This window comes from Aquarana catesbeiana, linkage group LG01 (assembly GCF_042186555.1).
Source record: "Aquarana catesbeiana isolate 2022-GZ linkage group LG01, ASM4218655v1, whole genome shotgun sequence".
NCBI classification, from domain to species: Eukaryota; Metazoa; Chordata; class Amphibia; order Anura; family Ranidae; genus Aquarana; species Aquarana catesbeiana.
In genome coordinates this window covers 631,634,239-631,661,311 of record NC_133324.1, presented here as the reverse complement: position 1 = coordinate 631,661,311, position 27,073 = coordinate 631,634,239, and the positions used below count along the sequence as shown (strand labels likewise).

Genomic DNA, 27,073 nt, shown 5'->3' with positions numbered 1-27,073 from the left:
CTAGTTTCTTGCCTAGACAATTTATGTCATCAATCCCAGGAGTCTTCTGGAGGCGAGGAGGACTTTTCTCAGCTAAGCCCTCCTGCTTGTATGCAGATGGATTCAAGGAAGTTAATTCTGCATTAATCATCTGCCCTTAATCAAGATGGCCACAGCCAGAAATGCTGTGGGGGGGGGGGGGGGGGCTTGGGGGGTTCAAAGTGATTTTTTAGCAAAATAAATCATGGAGATATAGATGGATGGGGGAGTTTGATATATATATATAGTGTCAAGAACAACTTAAAGAGGAAGTAAAGTCTGCTGGATTATTTTGTTTTTTTTCTTACCTTCAAAGTAAAAGCATAATGTGCTAGTATGTATCGCATACTAGCACATTATGTGTCACTTACCTGCAAACGAAGCCCTTGTCGTCCCTGCTGGAGGTCGCATCCATCTTCGCCTGTCTTTCTTCCGGGTCCATGGGCTCTGTGACTGGCTGGACCCGCATGACGTCACTCCCGCGAATGCGCACAGGAGCCATCGGTCATGGCACAGGGCTCTGAAGAAACTGCACCAGCAGGCATTTCTTCAGAGCGCATGCACAGTATACAGTAAATATTTAATTATAGGTAAGCATTATTATAAGCGTAACTATAGGTACAAAAAAAACAAAACAAACATGTTATACTTACCTACTCTGGGCAATGGTTTTGCACAGAGCAGCTCCCATCCTCTTCTTTTTGGGCCCCCGTTCGACAGTCCTGGGTCCTCCCCCCTGCCGAATGCCCCTAATAGCAAGCCTCTTGCTATGGGGGCACTCGAAGAAGCTTGCTCTCGAGCCAGGCTCCTGCGAATGAGCATTGTCCATTCACACAAAGAGTGTGACTTGGCCCTGCCCCTGCTCTCTCCTCATTGGCTCACTGGCTGTGATTGACAGCAAAGCTCCCTAATGGCTCCCTCTGCTGTTTGAGATAATAAGAGAGAGGCCCGAGAGAGAAGCCACTCTCATTTACATTGCTGCATCCTAGATGGGGCTCAGGTAAGTATAAGAGGGGGCTGGGGGAGCTGCATCCAGAAGGTTTTTTTACCTAGAATGCATTAAGTTAAAAAACTTCTGCCTTTAGAACCACTTTAATTTAACAGAATCAGTGTATGAGAATAATGTTTTTTGTCAGTACAATCTTAGCAAAGTTCACCATAAAACAAAGGAAACTTCAGCCAATGTGGAAAAAAATCTAATGTCATACATTATTATTTATACAATTATTTACATGTGAAATTATATTTATGTATGTAGCGCTGGTAGATTTTTAATCTACTACTGATAAGTAAATTTAGTGGGTTGCTTGTTAGGTGAAGTTAGATTTGCCTCTGTTCCAGCTTGGCTAAGTTGCGCATAGTTCCGCACTGCGCCGTTGGGTGTCGTTGTCCCCATGGGCCGGTGTTGGAAAGGCAACGTGTTGAAGCGTATGTGTGCTCCTCTGTCCCGGAGACAACTCGGTGGAGGTGGTCCTCCGAGTTGCATTCTGGGAGAGGGTATTTATGGGTCAGACGCCATGTTTAGGGGTCCTTTTTCCGTCCACCTGCTGGCCCTCCTGGCCGACAGGTATGCATTAGGAATACCACCTCGTGGTCCTCCATTCCGGAGGCCCACGTCGCTGCAGCGTGTGGGTGGGCCCAGAAGCCTGTCTGGGGCCTACCACAGCGGCAGAGGAAGGGTCCTGGGCTGTCTATCCTGAGAGAAGAAGCTGGACAACTGAGGAGATCCCAGGGGAGGACCCGTCATGGAAGGATCATGCAGAGTGCTGGTCTGGAGAGGGGCCTGGTGACTCAGTTGGAGGACGTATCCTGAAGTAATCTTACTGCATAGTAACTGCGGATTGGCTTAAAGGTTCAAGTGCTGTGTTTTATTTCATCGTAAACCATTACATCCTGTGGCAGAGGAACTTACGGGTTTTGTTCCAAACAAGTCTGTGGCAGAGACTTTTGTTCGTGCTATGTACTGGCTGCTAGGCAAGTGAGAGAGGCCTATCCAGGTGGGCAAAGATTGAATCCCACAAAGGGAGTGCATTCAACTACAAGTGTTCAATTCCTAACAATGTACTAAAGAATACTACGGAAAGGTATTTGAGCTTCCCTGCAACTTTCCTTCTACCTCTTTCCTGCTACTTCCTTTATTACCTGTTCAATAAAGCATTGGAAAAGATACTCAAGTGTTTGGTGCCTACATTGTCTGGAGGTAAACTTAATGGGACCCTAGACCCGGTGCCGGTGAAACAGAGGTGGCGAGAGTGAAGGCAAAAGCCCGCTTTAAACCAGCAGCTCCACCGAGAGTTATTGCTACATGTGAATACCTTATTCTTGCTAACATAGACATTAATGCATTTTATTAGACGTATGGTTATGAACTTTTGATAATTTTTAAAAACACATAAAGATTTTTGGTCTTTAAAAGTTAGACCAGTTTTCAACTAATTTGTGTATGTTGTATTTTCATTTAGAAATCTAGCATTGTTTTTTACTTTTACTATACTTCCTTTTTCTCAACTGTTTGGAGTGCTGAAGTTGTAAATCTTTTAACATACTTTTGTGCTATATAATTCTTGAGACCAAATCCATACTTATTTGCACTCAGGCCAGTGTTACAAAGTTTTTTGTTTTGTACTGCGCTAGAATGCTGAATAGTCTATTCCAGAGGTACCTGACCTTTTTATGTTATGGTCTCAAGATCATCCTCTAGACAGGGTGGGAGTGGATTGTAATTAACTTTGTGAAAAACTCAGACATACACTTTAACACAGTCATGTATCATCTGTACAATAATGTGTGAAGGATAAATAGCCTTTCATTAAGATTTATTTAACAGTAAAACAGAACCTCATCCTTAACCACTTCAGCCTTGGAGGATTTGGCTGCTCAATGACCAGAGCACTTTTTACAATTTGGCACTGCGCTGTTTTAACTAGTAATTGCGTGGTCATGTGATGCTGTACCCAAACAAAATTTGCGTCCTTTGTTTCCCGCAAATAGAGCTTTCTTTTGATGGTATTTGATTGCCTCTGCGATTTATATTTTTTGCGATATAAATGGAAAAAGACCAACATTTTTGAAAAAAAATGATATTTTCTACTTTTTGTTATAAAAAAAATCCAATAAACTCAATTTTAGTCATACATTTAGGCCAAAATGTATTCAGCCACATGTCTTTGGTAAAAAAAAATGTCAGTATGCGTATATTTATTGGTTTGTGCAAAAGTTATAGCGTCTACAAACTAGGGTACATTTTCTGGAATTTACGCAGGGCAGTACAACCCCCCCCAAATGACCCCATTTTGTAACATAGACACCCCAAGGAAATTGCTGAGAGGCATATGGAGCCTATTGAATATTTTATTTTTTGTCACAAGTGATTGAAAAATTAAAAAAAAAATATTACACAAAGTTGTCACTAAATGATATATTGCTCACACGTGCCATGGTTATACTTCAGGGTTTCTAAGGGGGTACATTTTTGATTTCTCTCCTCACTACCGTTCACAGTTTCGAAGGCCATAAAATGCCAAGATAGCACAACCCCCCCCCCCCAAATGACCCCAATTTGGAAAGTAGACACCCCAAGCTATTTGCTGAGAGGCATGTTGAGTCCACAGAATATTTTATATTTTGCCACAAGTTGCGGGAAAATAATTTTTTTTTTTTTTTGCACAAAGTTGTCACTAAATGATATATTGCTCAAGCATGGCGTGATTATATGTGGAATTACACCCCAAAATACATTCTGCTGCTTCTCCTGAGTATGGGGATACTACATGTGTGTGACTTTTTGGCAGTCTAACCGTGTACAGGATTCCGAAAACCAATCACCGCCTTCAGGCTTTCTAAAGGCGTATATTTTTGATTTCACTCCTCACAGCCTATCACAGTTTTCGGAGGTCAGTAGGTTTTTGACACATTATTTGCGCAGCGATTTTTTTGAAAAATGGAAAAAAGCACTTTTTTTATTCTAATGCACTAAAACACACTATATTTGATGAAATAAAAAGATGATCTTATGCCGAGTACATGGATACCAAACACGACATGCTTTAAAATTGCGCATAAACGTGCAGTGGTGACAAACTACATACATTTTTAAAAGCCATTAAAAGCCTTTACAGGTTACCACTTTAGATTTACAGAGGAGATCTACTGCTAAAATTACTGCTCTCGATCTAACGTTCTCGGTGATACCTCACATGCATGGTGAAATTGCTGTTTACATACGACACAAGACTGACGCTTGCGTTTGCCTTTGCGCGTGAGCACAGGGGGAAAGTACTTTTTTTTTTATTATTTATTTTGCTTTTTTTATTTTATTTTTAAACTTTTTTTATCATTTTTATTGTTAAATCGGGATCTCTCCTCTGCCCTCAAAGCATCTGACCACACCAAGATAGGTGTGATAAAATGCTTTCCCAATTTCCCAACCGTGCTGTTTATATCCAGCGAAAGCTAAGTCATGAAATGCTCGTAGCTTCCAGTTTCTTAGGCCATAGAGATGATTGGAGCTGTTCTGGTCTCCGATCTGCTCTATGGTCAGCTGGCGGAACCACCGGCTGCATTCTCGGGTTCCCTGGTGGGACAGGAGAGCCAGAGAGAACCATGGAAGATGACGGGGGGGGGGGGGGACGTTCCCTCCCACCTTCTTGTAAAAGCATATAGAGGCTAATTAGCTGCTAGGATTGCTTTTTACATGAAAGCCGACCACTGGCTGAAAAGAATAATACCAAGTTGATACCTAAACCTGCAGGCATCACTCTGGTATAACCATTTAAAGTCCAGCAACATACCAGTACGTTGCTGGTCCTTGTTGGGAATATATTGTAATGATCTTTTTTTTCATGCAGCCCGTGGGCTGAATGAAAAAAGAGATTGATCGGTGGGTATGTCCACCATTAGAATACCGCCCTTCATCCACCCACTTCTAATGATGGGCATACATGCACCATTTTTTTTAACTGTGGTGGTGAAATCACCTCCTACAGCGCTGGAGTCACGGCTTTACGTATTGTGGGAGCAAACGCTGTTGCTGTCAGAATAAATAAACCTGTGCTGCAGCTGAATGGTGTACCTGCTAAGCAAATGATGGTTAACAATAAACAAAGTAACATTACAATATAACAGTAAGACGTACCATACCTGCAAAGCAAATACAATAAAACACAGTAAAAATAAAACATTACAGTTATAAAATACAGTAACAAGAGAGAGAGAGAGAGCGAACGTAAGAGAGAGGACAATAGAGAGAGAAGACAAATAAAACGACAACTCTTTTTGGCTTTTTTATTTTTTTGTGTTTTTTTATGTTTTTTTTTTATGAACTGTAAACTGTAACTGTAAATGTTCCAGATTAGGGTCTCTCAAAATGCGATGGCCATCTTTCAAGACCCTGTGTACGTGTGCCCTAGGACTGTGCAATGCTGTACCCTACGCTAATACTCCACTAGTGTGTGGTAGCGTTTGAAACAGTCACCAATGCAGAGACCAGGTTGGTGAGGACAGGAGGGACAATAAAATTGGGTGTTACGCCTATATATCCGCGTTTTCTGCAGACACAACATCTTCTTTGGGGGTTTTATTGGGTAGGGGTACCAGGGAGGACATATGGAAAATGCCTCTCATGCAGCTGGCTCACTGCATTTGCGTTGGGAAGGTGGGCCACAGCACCGTATGGAAACAGAAGGGCTGTGATGATCTCTTCCTGTAATTTAATGAAGTATCCAGTTCGTCCTGAAGCTTTGTATAGCACAAAAGCATTCAGCAGAGCCAATTGGAATAAGTATACAGACACTTTTTTGTACCAGCGTCTGGCCTTATGGGCAATTAGGTACGGCGCCAACAACTGGTCGTTGAGGTCCACCCCTCCCATGTTACGGTTGTGTTCGTCGACACAGAGGGGTTTCTGCACAACACCAGCCGCTGTAGAAATTTGGACAGACGTATCTGTGTGAAGGGAGGACAGAACGAAAACATTCTGTGTATTCCTCCACTTCACTGCTAACAAATTATTAAATTTCAAGCAGGCTCTCTCCCCCCGTCTAAGTCGGGATTCTACAAGCCGTTGGGGGAAGCCCCGGCGATTAGATCACAATTCCACAATCAAAAAGTGGCACGCTTGTATAATAATTGACCACGTACCAGTGGTACCCCTTTCCGAATAAGGGTAACACCAAGTCCCAAATAATCTTACCAGCACTCCCTATGTAGTCTGGGCAGTTCTCCGGCTCCATGTGACTATCTTTTCCCTCATAGGGGTGCAACGGATCGTCGCCGATCCGTGATCTGTACGGATCAACCTCCGCGGATCGGCACACCCACGATCCACGGAGCACTCTGCGGCCTCGGCCATAGCTTCGGCCTAGCTCCGGAGCGGCGGCCATCTTGGAACACCCGGAAGCGGCCGCTGTCTCGTCAGGAAGTGACGTTTCGTCGCCGCCATCTTGCTACACCCCACACTCCTGCACAGTACAGTAATGATAGAGTGAGAAGGGGGCAAGCAGACATCTTGTTACACCCACCGGAGTTTTAGACTTAAAAGCTATTTTCAACACAAAACCGAGCTTATATGCATAAATACAGTATTTGTAGATCAGACGGACTTTTTAGATGTTAGATTTTAAAAGCAACAGCAAACCTGCTGACCTTACATGGTTGCTAATGTGACAGAACACCTCTGATTTTCACATTTAATGTTAAATGTGAAAATCAGAGGTGTTCTGTCACATTAGCAACCATGTAAGGTCAGCAGGTTTGCTGTTGCTTTTAAAATCTAACATCTAAACAGTCCGTCCGATCTACAAATACTGTATTTATGCATATAAGCTCGGTTTTGTGTTGAAAATAGCTTTTAAATCTAAAACTCCGGTGGGTGTAACAAGATTTGTGTGTTTTTTTTTTGTTTTTTTTGCTGATCCGAAAATGATCCGATCCGTGACTCTGATCCGAGGATCGATCCGATCCGTGAGTTTTTTGATCCGTTGCACCCCTATTCCCTCGTAAACCACAAAACTGTTGCCCTGTCACAGAGCTTATACATCTTGACCCCATATCTGGCACGCTTGCTGGGAAGATACTGTTTGATAGACAAGCAGCCAGAAAACGTAATCAGGGACTCATCAACACAGACAACTTGATCGGGAGTAAACAAGGCTTCAAACTGCTGGTTGAAGTGGTTTACGAGGTGCTGAACTTTGTGGAGCCGATCGTATCCAGTGTCACCCCGAGGACAACAGAGTTCATTATCACTGAAGTTCATGAACCACAAGATCTGCTCGTATTGTGCCCTGGCCATGGAGGCAGAGAACACGGGCGTGTTGGGTCAGTGGACCAATATGACCGCAACTCACTTTTTTTAACTACGCCCATAAGGAGGGATAGGCCCGGGAAGGTCTTAAATTCGGAGACCGTAATAGGTCTCCAATCTCTGGCAATGGGCAGTAAAACTGCGGCGGCTGGTCCGGAACTGGTTAAGTGATAAAGGATAAAGTCTTTAGTTAGTAGATTGTTTTTATTCCACAGTCCATTCAAACTGTTGTTCTCTCTTGAAGTACAGGGTATAAAAATGATATTCACAGCCTTGCAGCAGCTCCCTCCACACTGAAAGTTTTGAAAAACAACCATGAAAGAAAAAAGGAAACAAAAGGGACATTTCTCTTTTTACCTAATTGTCTAGTCAAACCTTCAGTAAATCACCTCAGAGACTTGCATATGCTGGGCTTATTACTTATTACTATTACTGGGCTTATTACTAATAATGTGACTGTGTTTGTCGTTGTAGGTATTCCAAAGTTGATCACGGCAGACATGATTAAAGAAGGGGCTGCAATAATTGATGTTGGCATTAATCATATAGAAGATCCAGCTACAGGAAAAGCAATAATAGTTGGAGATGTGGATTTGGAAGGTAATTAGTACAGAATATACAGAATAGATACTATGTAGCATTTATTTACCATGGCACGTAGAAAATACTTAAAATGAATAAAAACAACACCCCATGCTACCAATAAATAGTGAAAATGTATAATTAAAAATCATATATTATTTGCCACTAGCATACTGTCATGTGTTCCCACATTAACCTCCCTGGCGGTATGATTATTTCATATTTTTGATGCTGAAAGCGGTACAATTATTTTGCATGGAAATTTGGCCTTTTATATTGTAGGCCTGTAATTCTTAGGAATAACTCACTTAAATCTGTCCAAACCAGAGTCTAGTAGACATCTCAGGCATGATAAAGTTTGAAACACGAAATCATAAGTTATAATATAATAAATAACTATAAATAATTATACCAAATAATAATATAATAATAATAAAAATTATTCAATAATGTAATCAAATCAAAAACACTAAAATTTGCTCAGTTGCAGAATTGTCACTGTCATTACTTTTCAGTGTTTGATGACGGATCTCTCCACAAATCACTATCGCTCAATTCTGCGAGTGATTCTAATTTATTATCGCTGTTTTCTAACTGGTCTAAAACCCCTTTTGATGTAAAGGGACGGTTTTGGTTGCTATGGACAATCTCCAGTTTCCAGGCAGAAAGAACAGTTTTTATAATATAAAACTGCATGCAGGACACTGGAGAAACCACTAGGGACAAAAGGGATGTGAAATTATTTCATACAGTAATGTAATCTGTAAGATTATAGTATACTGTATGTATTGTGTGTGTTTCACTTTTTGAATTTGGCGCCGTTCTCCATCCCCGTGCAACTCCCCAATACTTATTCCCCTAAAAATCTTTAAAACAATTGACAAAATCATCAACTCTTTTGTATGGGAGCCCAATAGACACAAGCTGGCCTGGAACGCTCAAAAATCCCACCTCCTCGGGGGGGGGGGGGGGGCAGCTCTACCAGACCTGTATACATATTACATAGCCGCACAGCTCTCACACTTTTATTATATCCATAAAACAGACAAAGTCAGATACCAAACTTTAGTATGCGAGAAGCCGAACAATGTCACACATTCCCCTTTACAAGTACTATTTAGGGGAGGGAACAGAAGGTGGAAAAGAGAGGGTTGGAACTTGCTGCTATTTCAACACAGGTACATATGGGAGAGGGCGATCAGGCTGACTGGAGCCGATTTTTTCCACTCACACACACCCTTGTGGCACAACCCCCAATTGGGGGAGCTGGTATCCCTACCTGGGGCCACTGGATGGGCTGCCAGGGGGATAGTGTTCCTGTTTCAGGTCATTACTTTATTTGCAGTAAGAAACTTTCAAACACTCTGTGAGGAGCTGGACCTCCCCTCCCATATGCAATTTAGCTATATGCAGTTGAGACACGCACTCCAAACCCAATTTGCGAATAGATTCCCCAACCCGCAAATGCTACCATTGGTAGATGTGATTACAGGATCAAACCCAGAAAAACTTATATCCACTCTCTACACCACATTACGAACTAAATCGGTAGCGAGAATGGAAGGCACAGCGAAAACTAGATGGGAGGAAGATGTAGGCCCAATAGATGATTCTGACTGGGAAGAAATATTAGAAAACGTTAAAAAAAACCTCACCTAAAATATCTGAGCGCCTGACTCAGCTGTATGTAATACACAAATCTTATCTCATGTCTCCCAGAATAGCCAAATTCTCTCCAAACCAGAATCCAAATTGCCCAAGATGTTCAAGCAACCCATGCTCATTCTTCCACCTATTATGGTCATGTCCAGTGATACAAGATTACTGGGCACAAATGATAAAATTTTTACACGACCACATGGGCTCGCCAGTACAACTAGACCCCAAACCATGCCTGTTGGGGTTACTCCCAGATGCCACCATGGACAGGTTCCTAGCTATATTCCTTAGCGAAACTTTATTTTGCGCTAGAAAGTTAGTTGCCAAACACTGGATGAGGACCATCTCTCCTACTATCCGGGCCTGGGTTGGGGAAGTAAATGCGTCATTGTCATACAAAAAGGTGTTGTACAGACACAGGGGATGCCCAGCCAAATACCACAAGATTTGGGACAGATGGCTAGATAACACTAATACCTGTACGGATTGATTGGCTGTGGTAATCCGCATAAATAGTGGGAGAGACAGAGCCATCTCACGTTACATAACTCTAATGTACCAAACTAATGGATGTACCTAGTGCTGACAACCCTGATAATGGAGGAAGACAATCTAGAGGGGAAATTGTAATTTAGCACTATTTGAAGTTATACTTGATTCTATACTTTGTTATATTATGTGCCAGTCATGCTCATTTACAGGCGTTGTATATTACTTCTTTATGTGACTGTACGATATGCAATGTACCTGTATGACGTTATTGATAATAAACATGTTCTTTATTTAAAAAAAAAAAAGTTTGCTTCACAACATTTAGATAAGTCTGTAAAATACTGAAACAATATACTCTGTTCAGATGAGACCAAAATTTAACTTGTTGGATGCCATAATACACACCATGTTTGGAGGTCAAATGGGACTGCACATCACCCCAAAACACCATACCAACAGTGAAGTTTGGAGGTGGGAGCATCATGGTGTGGGGTTGTTTTTCAGCATATGGTACTGGTAAAATTCATATCATTGAAAGAAGAATTAATGGAAAAATGTACCAAGACATTCTTGATAAAAATTTGCTGCCATCTACCAGGATGATGAAGATGAAACGAGGGTGGACATTTCAGCAAGACAATGATCCCAAACACGAAGCCAAGGAAACTCTCAATTGGTTTTCCAAGAAAGAAAATAAAGCTGCTAGAATTACCCAGCCGATCACCTGACTTTAATCCAATAGAAAATCTGTGGAAAGAACTAAAGATCAGAGTTCATAGAAGAGGCCCATGAAACCTTCAAGATTTGAAGACTGATTGTGTGGAAGATTAGGCCAAAATCCCACCTGAGCAATGCATGCGACTAGTTTCTCCATACAGGAGGCATCTTGAAGCTGTCATTACCAACAAAGGATTTTGTACCAAGTATTAAATACATTTCAGTTAGCGTGTTCAATACCTTTTCCCTGTGACATTCTATTTTATTACACATAACTTAATTTCTGAACTTATTTGTTTTTGGTTTCTTTGTATGAATGGATTGTATGGGTTGTTACCGACATGTGGTAAAAATTTCATGTCAATAGCACCTTTAGAAATATATTTACCTAGAAAAATAGTGACATGTTCAATACTTATTTTACCCACTGTACATACTGTAAAAAAAAAAATGCAACACAACCTACCAAAGAATAAGGTCTAATGTGAACTTTAAACAATCAGACCAAGTATAACAAAAACACAATATAAAATCTGGGTTTCGACATGCTGCAGTGAGGATGCGTCTCTCCCGAGCTCCGGCGCTGACACCAGGTTTACAGCACTCGTTTTATTTTTTACCACCATCCTTTCTCTAACTAAGATGAGGAAGAGGTCTGGCAAGCCCCTACCTAAAAAGGGATCTTCAACCGGCTCGATTAAGCGATTTCTCGCTGTGGATCCAGACGATCCAGAGGACATGGATGGCCTAGGCCGCTCACCTCGTGGCGTGAGCTCCGGCACAAGCCCCGCCCCTCGACACAGACCCGAACGCAGACATTGCTCGCCGGCATCTTCAGCCTGCACGGAGGAGGAGGATATCGCATCCAGACACTCTGGAGTCGCGGCCCTGGTGAGTGACTTGCCCACTAAAACAGAACTTGCCTCCATGTTACTGAGCCTGGAGCGGGCCATTAAGAAAGAGGTCTCCGCTGTGCGCTCTGATCTATCCCAGGTAATTGAGCGGGTGGAGGAGTCAGAGCAACGCTTGGATCGCCACGCGGCGGCCATAGGAAACCTGCAGTCCACCACCCGCACACTTGCAATAGCCCATAGAATGGCTTTATACAAGATCGAAGATCAGGAAAACCGTAACAGGCGTAACAATATTCGCATTAGAGGACTGCCTGAAGCGACTGGGGATGAAGATCTCCTCCCATCCATCCGTGGGATCTTTAATGGCATGTTGGGCCAGGCTGCTGACTACCCTCTAAAAATTGACCGGGTTCACAGGGCCCTCAGACCCCGCAACCTCTCCTCAGACACCCCCCGCAATGTCATATGCCAAGTTCATTATTATGATGAAAAAGAACTTATTATGAAAAAAGCCAAGGAAGCTGCATCACTGGACTTTGATGGCGCTATTCTGTCTTTCTACCCAGACCTGGCCAGGGAAACCTTGGAACGGCGCAGGGCCCTGCGTCCCCTGACGGAGAAGCTGCAAGCTGCTTCTATTAAATACAGATGGGGCTTTCCAGCGGCGTTGATTGCAAGCAGAGATGGTAAAACGGCGATCTTACGGTTCCCAGAGGACCTTGAGAAGTTTTGCATGGATGTCAACATAATACCGCCTGAACTACCCGGCTGGCAAGAGGCTACCCCGGCTCTGCCCAATAACTCAGAGCCTAGATGGCAGAAAGTGGACCGCAAGCACCGAACCTCCCCTGCTGGGAGTTCACCCCTGGAGGATTAGTTTCTAACCAAAATGGCCTTGCCCACTCCATTCATTTTACCTGCCTGTACTGGAACAATGTGGCCCATGAGTATCACCTCTTTCTTCCTCTGTTTGTTTTTTGTTTTTTTTTTCTCTTTTTACTGATTGACTTTTTATTTGTATTTTTTATGCTTCAGCCTCCACCCTGAGTACCTGGCTGGGGGCACAGACTCTGATGCACCTCACCACGCTGTCAGGGCTGTATAGGATGATAGACATGCTCTGATCCGAACATTATCATCTTTCTTTTTCCTTTTTGCTATGGTCTGATATTATATTTTATTTTTCATTTTTTTTTTTTTTTTTCAATATCCTAGACCATTTTAGGTTTAACGTTTTAAGGTTCTGCTATTTAACGTTGATGTTTATGGGTTATGGGCCAAGTGTCGCTCTCTGAGTATATGTTACAACACTTAAACAATACCGAGTGCTTTTTATTAGCATCACTTTTTTTTTTCAGATGTGGTGCTGGAGTCGGAGCTTCGGGACGATGCGCACGCCTACCCAGCGTCCGCGTTTGGATGCCTGGAACTCCTTACTCCCCCAACATAGGGTGCGGCGTGGCCTCATGCCCTCACGGTCCTGTCCCCAACAGGGCTGTGGTCGTGTGGGTGTTGGGCGTCGTCTGCACCCTCTCCATGCACGGCAGTTTTTTCTACTTATCAATGTTGTTCTTTTTTGTTCCTCTTTTTCCTGCTTTCTCTTTTTCTCTTTACTACTCTATTCCTTCTTTTCCTTCCCTCCCCCCCTCCCACCCCTATTTCTCTCCTAACCTTTTTTTCCCCACCTCAGGTCCATTTCATTGAGAAGATATGTCAGCTGAATCCTCCTCCTTCTCCCCATGGGTATGGTAAAACTTATTTCATTTAATGTACGAGGTCTTTATGCTCCAGGGGAAAAAAAATAATTTATATAGAGCTGAGTCGCCTACATGGAGATATTATTTTTCTACAGGAGACTCACCTCACACATACTACTAGTGTGAAGTTATTCTCCAAAAGGTACCCTACTTGGTATTATAGTCTTTCTGACATACATAAAGCAAAAGGTGTGGCCATTGGGCTTAGCTGCAATACGGCGTTTAAATTGGATAAGATGTTACGTGACCCTATGGGCCGTTTTCTGTTCCTTAAGGGCAGCCTGGGTAGTATGCCATGCACTCTAGCAAATCTCTATGCTCCTAATAGAGATCAGGCAGGATTCTTGACCACCACCTTGAAAAAACTGAGGGATTTCGCTCAAGGGTGCGTTCTCCTAGCTGGAGATTTTAATGTTCCTTTGGAACTGTGCATAGACACATCTAAAGGGAGATCTAGTATTTCACATAATCGATTGTCGTTTATACGTAAGCAATTACAAGACTCCCAACTAATGGATGTTTGGAGGATTATGCACCCAGGGACGAAAGATTATACCCACTTCTCCCACGTTCATCACACGTACTCCAGGCTCAATTATTTCTTTATAGATCACCATCACCTTTCACTACTCAACAACACTCGCATAGAATCCTCCCCTATGTCTGACCATTCCCCGATTTCGCTTGAACTAAAAATCCCGTCATTTCCCCTTAGGGCCACTAATTGCAAACTTAACGAATCCCTTATAATTGAGGACATAGACAGAAAACAAATAGCAGATGACTTAGCACTTTACTTTAAGGAAAACACCCACTCAGACATAACACCAGGAATACTTTGGGAAGCCCATAAGGCCCATATAAGAGGTAAACTAATGGAATTGGGATCCCGGAAAAAAAAAAGAACGCTTATTCTAACAAGCTCAGCTACTTAGAGAAATTGAGGCCCTGGAGATACAGCATAAAGCAAGCTTAACACAAGCCATACTAACTACTCTGACTACAAAAAGGGAGGAGCTGAAAGCACTATTTCACACTGAGCAGAAACATCACGCACGCATAATAGCACAACACTTCTATGAATGGGGAAACAAACCGAGTAGGCTCCTAGCCCGGTCATTGCAACAAAAGAAATCAGCATCTTTTATAGCAATAATAAAAGGTCCCTCAGATACTCTGCTGTATGATACCTCTGCCATAGCGAGAGAATTCAGAGAATTTTATCAACACCTATACCATGTCCAAAACACTATAACAGATCAGGCCACCAAATCCACTCTTATTAGAAATTACCTAGAAAAAGCCAATCTACCTAAACTGCCCCCTGACTCCCTGGCTAACTTAGAGGGAAAGATCACTGATTCTGAATTACGTGTTGCATTGAAAGATATGGCTACTGGGAAGGCTCCTGGCCCTGATGGGTTTACGGTAACTTACTACCGAGCATTTGCAGACATTTTATTACCTCACTTATCTTGCTATGCCAACACTACTTCGGATGGTGGTATCCTCAGACCCGAGACTATACATGCGCATATTACCATAATCCCTAAAGCGGGAAAAGACCCAACCAATTGCGGAAGTTATCGGCCTATCTCATTACTGAACATAGATGCTAAATTGTATGCCAAAACGATTGCAAATAGACTTCTTCCCTTGCTCCCTCAGTGGGTATCTAATGAACAAACTGGCTTCATCCCTGGTAGGGAGGCTAGGGACAACTCCTTACGCACCCTCTCTTTAATTGCACATGTCCGCGGGTCCTCCCAGTCCACCCTGTTACTGTCCACAGATGCCGAAAAGGCATTCGACAGGGTGGACTGGGACTATCTTATGGCAACGTTGGCACATCTCGGCATAGGCCCTTACCTTCTGTCACGGATTACCGCCCTCTATAATCACCCTACTGCGCAGTTGCGCATAAATGGCACTCTCAGTGACTCATTCACCCTACATAATGGCACCCAACAGGGATGTCCTCTTTCACCTATTTTGTTTGCCCTCTCCTTGGAACCATTTTTGGCAACAGTGCGACAGAACCCCTCTATACGTGGTATCCCTATAGGTGACTTTGGACATAAATATGCTGCTTATGCAGATGACATTCTATTTTATATACAACAACCCTTGATTTCCCTACCTAACCTTATGTCTGAATTCTCAGTGTTTAGCGCCATATCCAATTTTAAAATTAATATGTCAAAATCTGAAATCCTCAATGTCTCAATCCCGGCCCAGAATGTAGAAAGCCTGAAACAGTCCTTTCCTTTCTGCTGGCAGACTGATAAAATGAAATATCTAGGCATATACCTCACTCCGAACCTGTCAGCCCTTTTTCGTCATAACTTTCTGCCCCTACTAAATCAGACTAAATCAGATTTACAAAAGTGGTCTCAAATTGCTCACACGTGGCTAGGGAGAATTGGAGTGGTAAAAATGAATATACTACCCAGGTTGCTTTTCCTATTTCAAATGATACCCTTTGGTATACCGGTAGGCTTTTTTAAGGTTAATAATTCCTTAATTGGCCGTTATGTATGGAACAGAAGGCGACCTAGACTTGCTAGATCCCTCCTCACTAGATCTAAAAGGGATGGGGGCTTAGCCCTCCCAGATTTGAAAAGATATTTTTTGGTAACTGTATTGAGTAGAATCTCTGACTGGAAGTACCACAAAAATTCTAAACTATGGGTAAAACTGGAATGTGAACTTGGTGGCTCTGATCTTTTTACGCAAATATGGATACCCAAGAGATATAGGAGTATATCTTCAACAGTATCTCCACTCACTCGTTCTACCCTAATGATATGGGACTCGCTCTGCAAAGCACATAAATGGTCATACAACTCACCACTTTTACCTCTAACCGGCCACAATTATTTCCCACCGGGGAACATGGACCCCAAGACACACTCTTGGTCTTTTGGATCATTTTCTCAATTGCATCACGTAACCACCCCAATGGGTATTTTGCCGCTAAATAAAATTGCACATCTTTCTACAGTGACGCCCATGGTCCATTGGAAGTATCGCCAATTGGCAGCTTTCGTCCACTCTCTCCCAAAACCTCTACGGTCCATTTCGGAACTGACACCCCTTGAATCAGCTTTTACTGAAGATCAACCTGTGGAGAAACCCGTTTCTTACTTTTATCAAGCCTTGCACAGTTTAGCCCCCTCAAAAGATCCGACTTTCCTTAATAAATGGGAAAAAGATCTACATAAAGATTTACTACCGGAACAAAAAGCTATAATTTTCACAATGACCCATGCATCTTCCGGGGCATCTAAAACAGCAGAGGTAAATTATAAGCTGCTCACGAGATGGCATTACACTCCTGTCATGCTTCATAAAACCTTTCCTCAAACATCACCTCTGTGCTGGAGAGGATGCGGAGAAACATGCATCACATGCTCATATTTGGTGGTTTTGCCCTTTAATACGCCCCTATTGGCTATCCATTCTTTACTGGATTAATGAGATTCAAGGTACTGAGATTCCTAATGACCCATGGATTGTATTGTTACATTGTACAGACAAACCAGTGGTATCATATAAAAAATCTATAACGCCACACCTCCTTAATGCTGCAAAAGCTCTCATCCCTCGCTTTTGGAAACAACCGAACATACCTTCCATACGTCATTGGCTAATGGAAGTGGATCGTTTATACTATATGGAAGATCTTACTCTCTCTCTTAGACAAAAATCTGAGTTAGCGAAAAAAATATGGTCCCCCTGGTTTGCCTTTAAATATACAACCGCCTATGCGGAAATTATGTCTTCAACCAAATAGCTGGCTCCTGACAACATTTATTGCATAATAGAATCTGGACCGAGGTGTTTCCACCCCCCCTCCCCCACCCTGACCTCCCCTCCTCTCCGTCTTCCTTTCTTTTACTACCCTTTTTTCTTTCTTTCCTACTTTCAGTATCTATGTTATTTTGTTTATACAATAATATTTCTCAGGGAAGATTGTCTCACCTTTATGTGCTATATGATTCACAGATTTTTCATGTTATGCAGCGGATAACTATTGTGTGTCTCTGCTCAAGATTGGAGTTATAGTTAATATTTCTTTATATGTGTACCTTTCTACATTCACATTTTTAATTATCTACTGATTGTCTACGACACTAAAGTGTATTGTTCTTCTCTAAACTGTATATGATACTGTTCATGTCATATTCTTTAATTCTTTAATAAAAACTAATTAAACAAAAAACAATATAAAATCTGAATGAAAGTGCTGGTGCTTTACAATAAATATGATACACCACCAAAACAAGTGTCCATGTGCTTATTTATAAAAAATGTCCATATATCATAAAAAAATAAAAAAAGCTGAATCATTAAATAGTCAAGTGTTATTCCAACAAAAATAATATTGAATCCAAAGAAGTTAGGATATTGCAGCCTTCATCAGTGTTTGTGTGCCACCATCATAAGCACAAGCACCTTACGTACATATATGACCCACTCAGAAAGTTAGCTCACACTGCTCCTTGACCTTTAACCTGGGCTGGTATTTCCTTTGGATGTTCACCAACTTTATTAATCTTCTATTTTCTAATGGTCAACTTTCCAGCCATTCAAATTCACTCAAAAATATACAATAAGACAACCTCTCGTAGTGTGATATATTCAAATGCACCAAATATTTATTAAAAACATAGAAAAAGAACTTACAAGAGCACTATTGATCCAGTGCACATAGAACATCGCCTCTTTTAGAAAAGTAACATTGTCCCCTTAAGGATCAGCATTGGCATCTCTGCATACATGTGTCTTGTCACGTAATCAGTGACTTCATCATCCCTTTGATTAAGTCACGGGGTAACATCACAAAACACATAAGGTGTCACACATGACATCAGCATGTACATCCGGAACCGAAAGTAAGCCTGTGTGTGTATGCAGAGATGTGTTATTGTATTGTTATACTTATTCTTTGATAGGTTGCGCTGCACTTTTTACACATACTGTATATACATAGATAATGCTGTAATCTGATCATCTTTTTGGGTAAAGCTCAACATGTATAAAATATAGTATATGGGCAAAATATTGCATACATTTCATATTACTCAGTCTAAAACCTAGCTATAAAACAGTTTCCAACATTTGTACCATTTAGATTAAAAACAGAGGTTTTTGTTTGCATTCATTTGCGAATATGCTGTCTTTGAAGCCACACTGCAATGCCAAGACACCTTGGCAAACTGTGATCCCTAATGCCACACTATCTGAGCTCTCATCCAGGGACATGCTGTATACTGTATATTATAATGGATACATGGATAACAGATGTTCCTTAGAGGTAGCCCCTTCCTTATTAAGGGGAACCTGTGCTGACAGAAACATGAAATCTGCCACCGCTGACCCCTTTATGAACAACCTAGAACCAGGTAGTTTTTGGTTGCAATTCTTTGTAAATCATCAACCCTGAAAAAAACATGCAGACAGCAAAGTTATGAGTTAAGTTATAAACCTTGATCTGTGAACGGGATACAATGAGCCAGAACTGCAAAGTTCAGAAGTTTACTTCAAAGCGACGCTGCTGTTGATTTTGCATGCTTGGAAGTAAACTACCTTTTTCCGACCTTTGGATTGCTGGCTCATTTAATCCTGTTTGCCCGCAGTTTACCCCTCTGCCATGCACCTGGTTATTTCTAGATATTAGAGGCTTGAGTGCAGAATGGATCCTCATTCTTCCAGGTTAGTGACACATAAAGTAATACAGCAACTGGATCAGTATAACAGCCAGGAAACTGACTGTTTTAGAAGAGTTCAGAAATGGCAGCCTTTGTATTGCTATAGTTTTCTATAATACATTTTAGGCAAACCGGTTATTCCAGATAGATAAAACATTTACTTTATTTATAACCAAGGTAATTCAAATTACAGTTACAATTACAATCTTGAAATACATATTGTTTAGTTCAATTAATTAAAGAAAAGGGAAGGTGTATAGTTTTTGATACTCCTGTAAATTCCTTCATAGTTTAGCACTAATAACCTACCTACAGCTGATAAATTGCACAGTTTTTCCTTGTAGTTAATGAAACTTGTTCATGTTCAGCAAGAGGAAACAGAGCACATTTGTGAAACATTGGGGTTTATTTACTAAAGGCAAATCCCCTCTGCACTGCAAGTGCACTGAAATTGCACTTGGAAATGCAGTCGCTGTAGATCTGAGGGGTAGATCTGAAATGAGGGGAAGCTCTACTGATTTTATCATCCAATCATGTGCAAGCTAAAATGCTGTTTTTTATTTTCCTTGCATGTCCCCCTCAGATCTACAGCGACTGCACTTACAGTGCAAAGCAGATTTGCCTTTAGTAAATAACCCCCTATGTGTTTAGAAACACTTCTCTGTTCTTGGTAATGTATTGAAATATTTGGGTAGAAAAATGAAAAAAAAAAAAGATTTCAAAGATATATTAGAAGTAATAAGAATGAGATTAGCATCAAAAGGGGTTAAATAACTGAGAACATCTACTAATTCCTTGGCAAGACACACCCAATTGAAATGAACTAATTGTATTAGGTGTGCGCCATTAATGAGAAAATCGCATTTACCATAGCACCAGTTGAATTTTACATACATTTATTATTGGTATTTGTGCATCAATGTGCGCTGGTTCGCACGTTCAATTAACGATTTTCCGGCGCACCAATTGATGTATAAACTGGTGCTGCGCCTTCTCCTTAGTGAATGACCCTAATTGTTTCCCCAATTCTGCTACATTTTTTTGTCTGTACACTTTACTAAAAGCAAATAAACTGTGCTTAAAGCGGACCTTTAGTCATTTTTTCAACTTCCCATCTATTAAATCTTCTGCACTTGTTGTTTTAACTTTGGATAGTAAAACTTTTTTTTTTCTGCCAGTAAATACCTTACACAGCCCACTTCCTGTTTCTTGTCTGGTAAAAAGCCTAGGCTTAGGACATCATGCACAGCTTTCTCTCTCAATCGCGTGAGAGTTTGCCAGGAAGGGAGAAGGGATGAGTCATAAGAGGGCCAATGAAAGCTGCAGAGCTGGAGGTGTGCATCTGTGTGCCTGTGTAAAGCCAGGAAGTGAACAGGCAGCAGCTTCAGCTGCCCACTGTTAAAATGGCCGCGGCCAGACTTAGTGGAGGGAGATTTCTGCAGCATATTTGGCAAGTACAGAATCCAAGTATATATTAAAATAATATGCAAAATGGTTGGTCAGAATGGCAATGTTTTTTATTACAAATTATGTGCACAGACTGCAATTCCACTTTAAAAAGTGGATGTAAACCCTCACATATACCCAGTGAAGTGAACAGCCTCAGATAATACACAAAGATGAAACAAATACTCCTACATTAGTTTTACATGTATATCTGCTGTCTTCAGCTTTATATACTGTTTGAAAAATACAGATCATGTTAGGAGGTTTTCTGTTCCTGTTCAGCACTGGGAGTGAAGTCTGGGTATACACTCCACATAGGCCGAGACTTTCAGAGCTGTCCTTTCAGAGCTGTCCTGTGACATGGCAAGCTCTCTGCTAATCTATTTATAGCAACCTCCCACTAAACAAATTTCAGCTTGCTTTTATCTCCTGTTTCTGATAACAGAAGAGCGGAGCAGGAGAAAGCCAGGGGACTTAATGTTTTGAAGACAGATAAGAAAACACTGCAGATATATGTGCCCAGCTCAAATTTTATGAATTGGGTTTACATCCACTTTAAGGAATGAGGTGAAGCTCTGCTGATTTCCACTTTCTAATTTTCCTGGAACCTGATTGGTTATTCTTTGCAAAGTGAAGCTGCATGCAACTGCACTGCAAACTGCGCAGTCAATCTGCTTTTAGTAAACCAACCCCATTCTGTTATTCCATTGTTCTGCAGACACTGACTATTTAGTTAATTGATACAATAATTCACTATAATACTTGAAAGTAAACTTACAGTGGCAGATGATACATTAGGGTGCTGCTATTTAAATTAATTGATACTCAAGTCAGGCCCCTGACATTGGGGGCTGCTTCCAATAAGATGCAGCTGGCTGCTGCTCTCAAAATATAATAGTGTGAATGGGGAAATCTGTCCCTCAGGCTGGACTAAAAAAATCTTTGCATGCTTACCTAGCTTTAGTCAAAAGAAAGATGAAATCAGGTTGCTATGTGTTTCTGTACTATTCATATTATCACTCTCTTATTGAATATGGTTGTTTTTCAAAGTATAGTTTGGTAGAACTGTGTAATTTGGTTCAAATACTGTTGTTTTCTTTTTTTTTTTAGGCGTCAAAGAAAAAGCCGGTGTTATCACCCCTGTTCCAGGTGGTGTTGGGCCAATGACTGTGGCAATGCTACTGAAGAATACATTATTGGCTGCTCAAAAAATAATTTACTAAAACCTTTTCTGTGTTTTCATATAATATTGTATTTTATTATATGTTTTAGTACTAAGCATAATCATCGTTTTAAATCTAGCATTCATTGCTTTTATTTTTCTGAAAAGTAGGGTTGCACTGATACTAGTAGGGTTTCGCCGATACCAGTATTTGTGCCGATACTAAGCATTTGCACGAGTACTCTTATTCATGCAAAGCTCCGATACCTTTGTGGTACAATTTGAGACCATACAGAATGAATGGGCTCAAATCGTACTGCAAAGAATCCAAAGCAATTTGAACAGGAATGTGGCTTGATTCCTGTCCGAAATGCACATGGTATCCCCCCCCGCTCCTATATGAACCCAGGCTTGTCATAGTGACTTCAGCCTGGTTTCACACAGCAAACCGAATTCGATTTGGACAGGAATCGCACCATATTCCTGTTCAAATCGCATGCTATTCTTTGCAGTGCAATTTGCGCCCGTTAATTTTGTATGGCTTCAAATCGCACCGCAAAGGTATCTGTACTCAGTATCAGCGAGTACTTGACTGAAGTTATCACATAAAAGGCATTTAAAAGCATGTATACAAGGACAAGCCAGCAAAGGTGTGGATATGTCACTTAGACTCTCTTTTCATAAATATGTGTAATTTATTTTGTTACATCTGGTAATGTTACTGCTTCAGTAGTTGACAAGCAACTATTTCTATTATGTTGGCATATATCGAGATCCTTAGCAGACATTGTATCAAGAACAGGTGAATCCACAAGTCACTCCCAGTAACAACATAGTCTTGGACGTGGGACATCCCATTTTATCCAAAGGTACCGGTAGACAATATAATAAAATGGGCAAGGATATTAGGTACCCTCTAGACCAGTGACAGCAAGCCTTGGCACCCCTTGGCAGATGTTTTGGAACTACATTTCCCATGATGCTCATACATTCTGCAGTGTAGTTGAGCATCATGGGAAATGTAGTCCCAAAACATCTGGGGTGCCAAGGTTCACCATCACTGCTCTAGACAGTCCTGCATAACCTTACACGGGGGTATCAGGGAATGAGACATAAGTTTAAATCCAGCCAAAGCTCTTTGTTTTGGATAGAGCTGGGAAGGGTTAGAACCTTTGTAAGGTTCTTTTGCCACCTATGTCCAAAATTGTAGGATTTTCTGGCACATCCTGTCAGAACAGGAATTGATGGGAAATCTCACCAACAGGGACACAGGCAAAAACAGAATGAAGTAAAGCGAGTGCTTCTTACAATGTTTTATTGATGTCAGTGTCTTCCTGTTCCAGTGACACCTGAGCAATGATCACCAATGTAAAGGTGCATCACCTTTACACCACTCACCACCAATTTGAAATGACCTCCTGAGCACTGACTACCAATGTAAGGGGCACACAGACCATCAGTATACAGGAGCACACTGATCAGATCACCAACACAACAAGGGCACTTACCTGACCATTGCACAGTGCAGGCTGTGCTATGCAATTACAAATTCTTGATCCTTGCACTTTGACCACTGCGCTGTATGCAGTATATTGTACATTGCATAATCCTGCCTGCTGCACTGTATACTCTACATAGTCCTGACCACTGTATTTTTCATGCTACATAGTCCTGACTTCTGCACTCTATACGCTATGTTGTATGCTACACAGTCCTAACCCCTGCACTCTCTGCACTATGTTGTATGTCCTGACCACTACTGTATTTTGAAAGTAATTGTAAACCTATTTTTTTTTAATAACAAACATGTTATGCTTACCTGCTCTGTGTATCGCCTTTGCATAGAGCAGCCCTGATCCTCCTCTTCTCGGGTCCTCTGCCAGCGCTCTTAGCTCCTCCTCCCTGCCGAGTGCCCTCATAGCAAGCAGGCTCAATCCCGAGCTGAGCTGTGTGTGTCCATTGGCACTATTGTTTTAATTGAACTTTTTTTTCAAGGTTTATGAGGAACCCTGAAACTTTTACTTTTGGCATATTTTGTTGTGGATACATGGATTTCAGCATATGTGAGCAGTGTATACAGAAAGTCGGCTCAGCCTCTATTTAAACTATTGCTCTTAAGCCACTCTCACAGGCAGGCTTGATCCGGTCACTTCCAATGCACGTGCACCAGTTCCTTTCCCCAGTCTGCCGCAGGGAACCTCAGGTCTTTTACAATCCGAGCAATGCCATTGACCGTGTCCATTTTTTTTGGTTTCCACCAAGATATTTCAGTGTTAGGGCTATGTTGGTAGGAATGGGTTTTCCCCTCCCCTTACCATTGTCTAAACAGTAACACTTGTTTAGCCAGAGGGTTCCAATTTAGGCCTGAGGACATCATGAGACATTAAATATATATATATACGTATACTCTATAATGACTGATTATATATAGGTTTCTACTGTACATATATATTTTAAAGCTAACAATATTTTTACATTGACAAACACATGGCTTTATAGACATATGTACAAACTAGAAAAAAATTGGGGAAAAAACTGCGCTATATGGTATTTGGATGTAAAAATAACAGTGAAAGAAGCAGCAATTCTGACAATAAACATCAATTGTAAAGGCAAATAATAAAGAAAAAGAGAATCGCGCTAAATAAGTGTACAATATTGCATACGTTAAGCAATAAAAAATAAATACAATATATGTGAAAAAATAAATAAATCCTTGTGACAGCTAAGTATAATCCAAAATGTATCACATCAACTGAGAGTAAAAAAGTGACAAAACATCACCCATAGATCATTAAGCAAAAAAGTCCAAGTGATTAATAATTGTTCATCTGTGAAAACCAGAAAAGATCCACCACCAGGAATAGAAGGGGTCACTCCTTATCGGATGGCCACGATCCCCCACTACAGAGGATCATAGCTAGCAGGTACACCTTAAAACTGGCTGTGGGAACTCGTGTCAGCATCCGTTAGGGGTCATCACACCATCAATATCAACAGCAAGCTCGTGGCAGAGATATACCATAAAACGAAAGATGGAACTCACATAGCGTAAAACCATAAAAATGCTTTATTTAATATACATAAAATGGACACTTACAATAATCCAGAAAATAGATAGCCTTAAGTCCGGTTCGTGACCAAATGAACTCGGACAAACCCGTCCTACTGGAGTAAAGCACAGCTTGGAGGTGACGTCAGCGCGTCGTCTAGCTCCGTCCTACGCGTTTCGTGACATGGAAGACGTGATGATGTCACGAAACGCGTAGGGCGGAGCTAGACGAAAACATTGGTCCAAACTAACTTAAAATCCGGCTCAAATTAGGTTGTAATTTTTAATTTTTTTTTTGGCAGTGTGTATGAGCTAGGAATGCAGGTATACAGGTATGCTGATCAGAAAAGCCATTAGTAAATAAGACTCGACCCCCCAAAAACTGATAGTTCTACTTGCTTCTTATATTCTTATATCTGTAATGCCGTGTACACATGGGCGGACTTTTCTACCAGACTGATCCGACAGAATGAATCAGTCGGACAATCCAACCGTGTGTGGGCTTCATCGGACCTGCAGCGGACTTTTTCAGTTGAAAATCAGACGGACTTTAGATTTGGAACATGTTTCAAATCTTTCCGACGGACTCGAGTCCGGTCTAAAAATCCGCTTGTCTGTATGCTAGTCCGACGGTAGGGCAGCTATTGGCTACTGGCTATCAACTTCCTTATTTTAGTCCGGTCGTACGTCATCATGTACGAATCCATTGGTGTGATCGTGTGTAGGCAAGTCCGTTCTTTCGCAAGTCCGTCGAAAGTCAGTCGAAAGTCCGTCGGAAAGACTACAACTATGCACCAACAGTTAATTCTGCCAAGATGGTTTTCTTGGTGATTTTGATTCCATGAAGGTAAATCGAAGTAAAATATGATATCCCTTTATCATTACATGTGCTATCGCCTCATTACACGTTCTAATTAATTTCAATGCATTTATATTTGTAAGATATGTTATGCTCCTATTCTGCAAATAGTAATTACTTATTTGTAACTAGCCTATTTTTAACAACTGGCAACCATTTAAAATGTGGGGACTGCCATGCAAGTAAAAATATATGAAGTGAGTTGATAGCACAGACCTGAAAATGTGAGCACATAGTTTGTTGAAAACAATATTCTATGCAATAAAACATAATGTGAAAGGAGATGTCTGTTGCTCTGATTCCTTACTTTAGTCTGCAGTTTAAATAGTTGTAAGTTTAATGTAACACTCCAAATATTTTATTTTATTTTATTTGGACCCCCAAACCATGCCTCTTGTATAAAAAGAACATTTCCAGTTTCTATGTACCAACTCCAGGCCATTCTGATTATTTCCTGTAATCCCAGCCTTTCAATTACACACCACCTGAGGGTGGTGGGGCGCTCATCGAGCAGGCTGGGCTCACAGTACTCCAGCACCTAGAGGCACTTACATGTGGGCTGGTGTTTACTATATGTCCTCTGCACACCATAACGGTGTGTTGAGGTGTGCTGCATAGAAATGCAGCATGTCTTTTTTTACACAACACGCTGCATCTCATCACACTGAATTTCGACATGCTACAGTATAGAGAGTTGAATGTTATGCAATTTTGTGCAGAGCAGTGAGCAGTAAGAAATGACAGTGCAGAGCTGTGGGATGTGTGGTATATAGTGGTAGGAATGCAGGGCTGTCAGCAGTATGTAGTGGCAAGGAAGAGAAGTGACCATATATATTAGTAGGGTAGGGCAAGGAGCAGTAAGTAGTGATAGGGTAAGGCAGTGGACAATTTGTAGTGACAGGCCAGGGAGCAGTGTGTAGTGGTAGGGTAGGGCAGTGATAAGTAGGTAGTGATAGGTCAAAAAAAAACATTGTGTAGTGGCAGGACATGGCAGTGAGCAGTATGTAGTGGTAAGGAGGACAGTGAGAAGTATGTAGTGGTAGGGCAGGTCAGTGAGAAGTATGTAATAGCAGGACAGGACAGTGAACATCATGTAGTGGCAGGGAAGTAAGCAGTATGTAGTGATAGGGCAGTGAGCAATATGTATGGCAGGGTGGAGTAGTGAGCCATGTGTAGTGGTAAGGCAGTGAAAAGTATGTAGTGACAGAGTGGTAGAAGGCTTAGAGGGTAACCTCCAGATGCCAGTCCTATGCTAGCACTGCAGAGAAGATATACAGTAGACAGAGGGAACACACTGTACTCTGGGGAACAGAGAGAGTCACAGACATCCCTTGCTGCTCCCCCTGCTGACCCAATGGGGCCCAGGCCCAGTATTGGAGAACTGTATGTATCACCATATTGGTGGCTCTGCTGCCATGTAACCTGCAGTCTGCTAGATCATTGCTTTCTGAAATAGAT

The 27,073-nt window shown here is 41.5% G+C and overlaps 1 protein-coding gene across 2 annotated transcripts in view; it reads left to right on the top strand.

The window, feature by feature from the left end:
- Positions 1-25,890, top strand: part of MTHFD2L (methylenetetrahydrofolate dehydrogenase (NADP+ dependent) 2 like) — a 177,292-nt gene extending 151,402 nt beyond the window's left edge. For both annotated transcript variants that reach the window (XM_073601027.1, XM_073601026.1), the window contains 2 exons: positions 7,796-7,921; positions 21,653-25,890. In XM_073601027.1, coding sequence (XP_073457128.1) covers positions 7,796-7,921; positions 21,653-21,765 — 239 coding nt within the window. In that variant the 3' untranslated portion in view covers positions 21,766-25,890. The remainder of the gene's footprint in view (positions 1-7,795; positions 7,922-21,652) is intronic.
- The last annotated feature ends 1,183 nt before the right edge of the window (positions 25,891-27,073 follow it).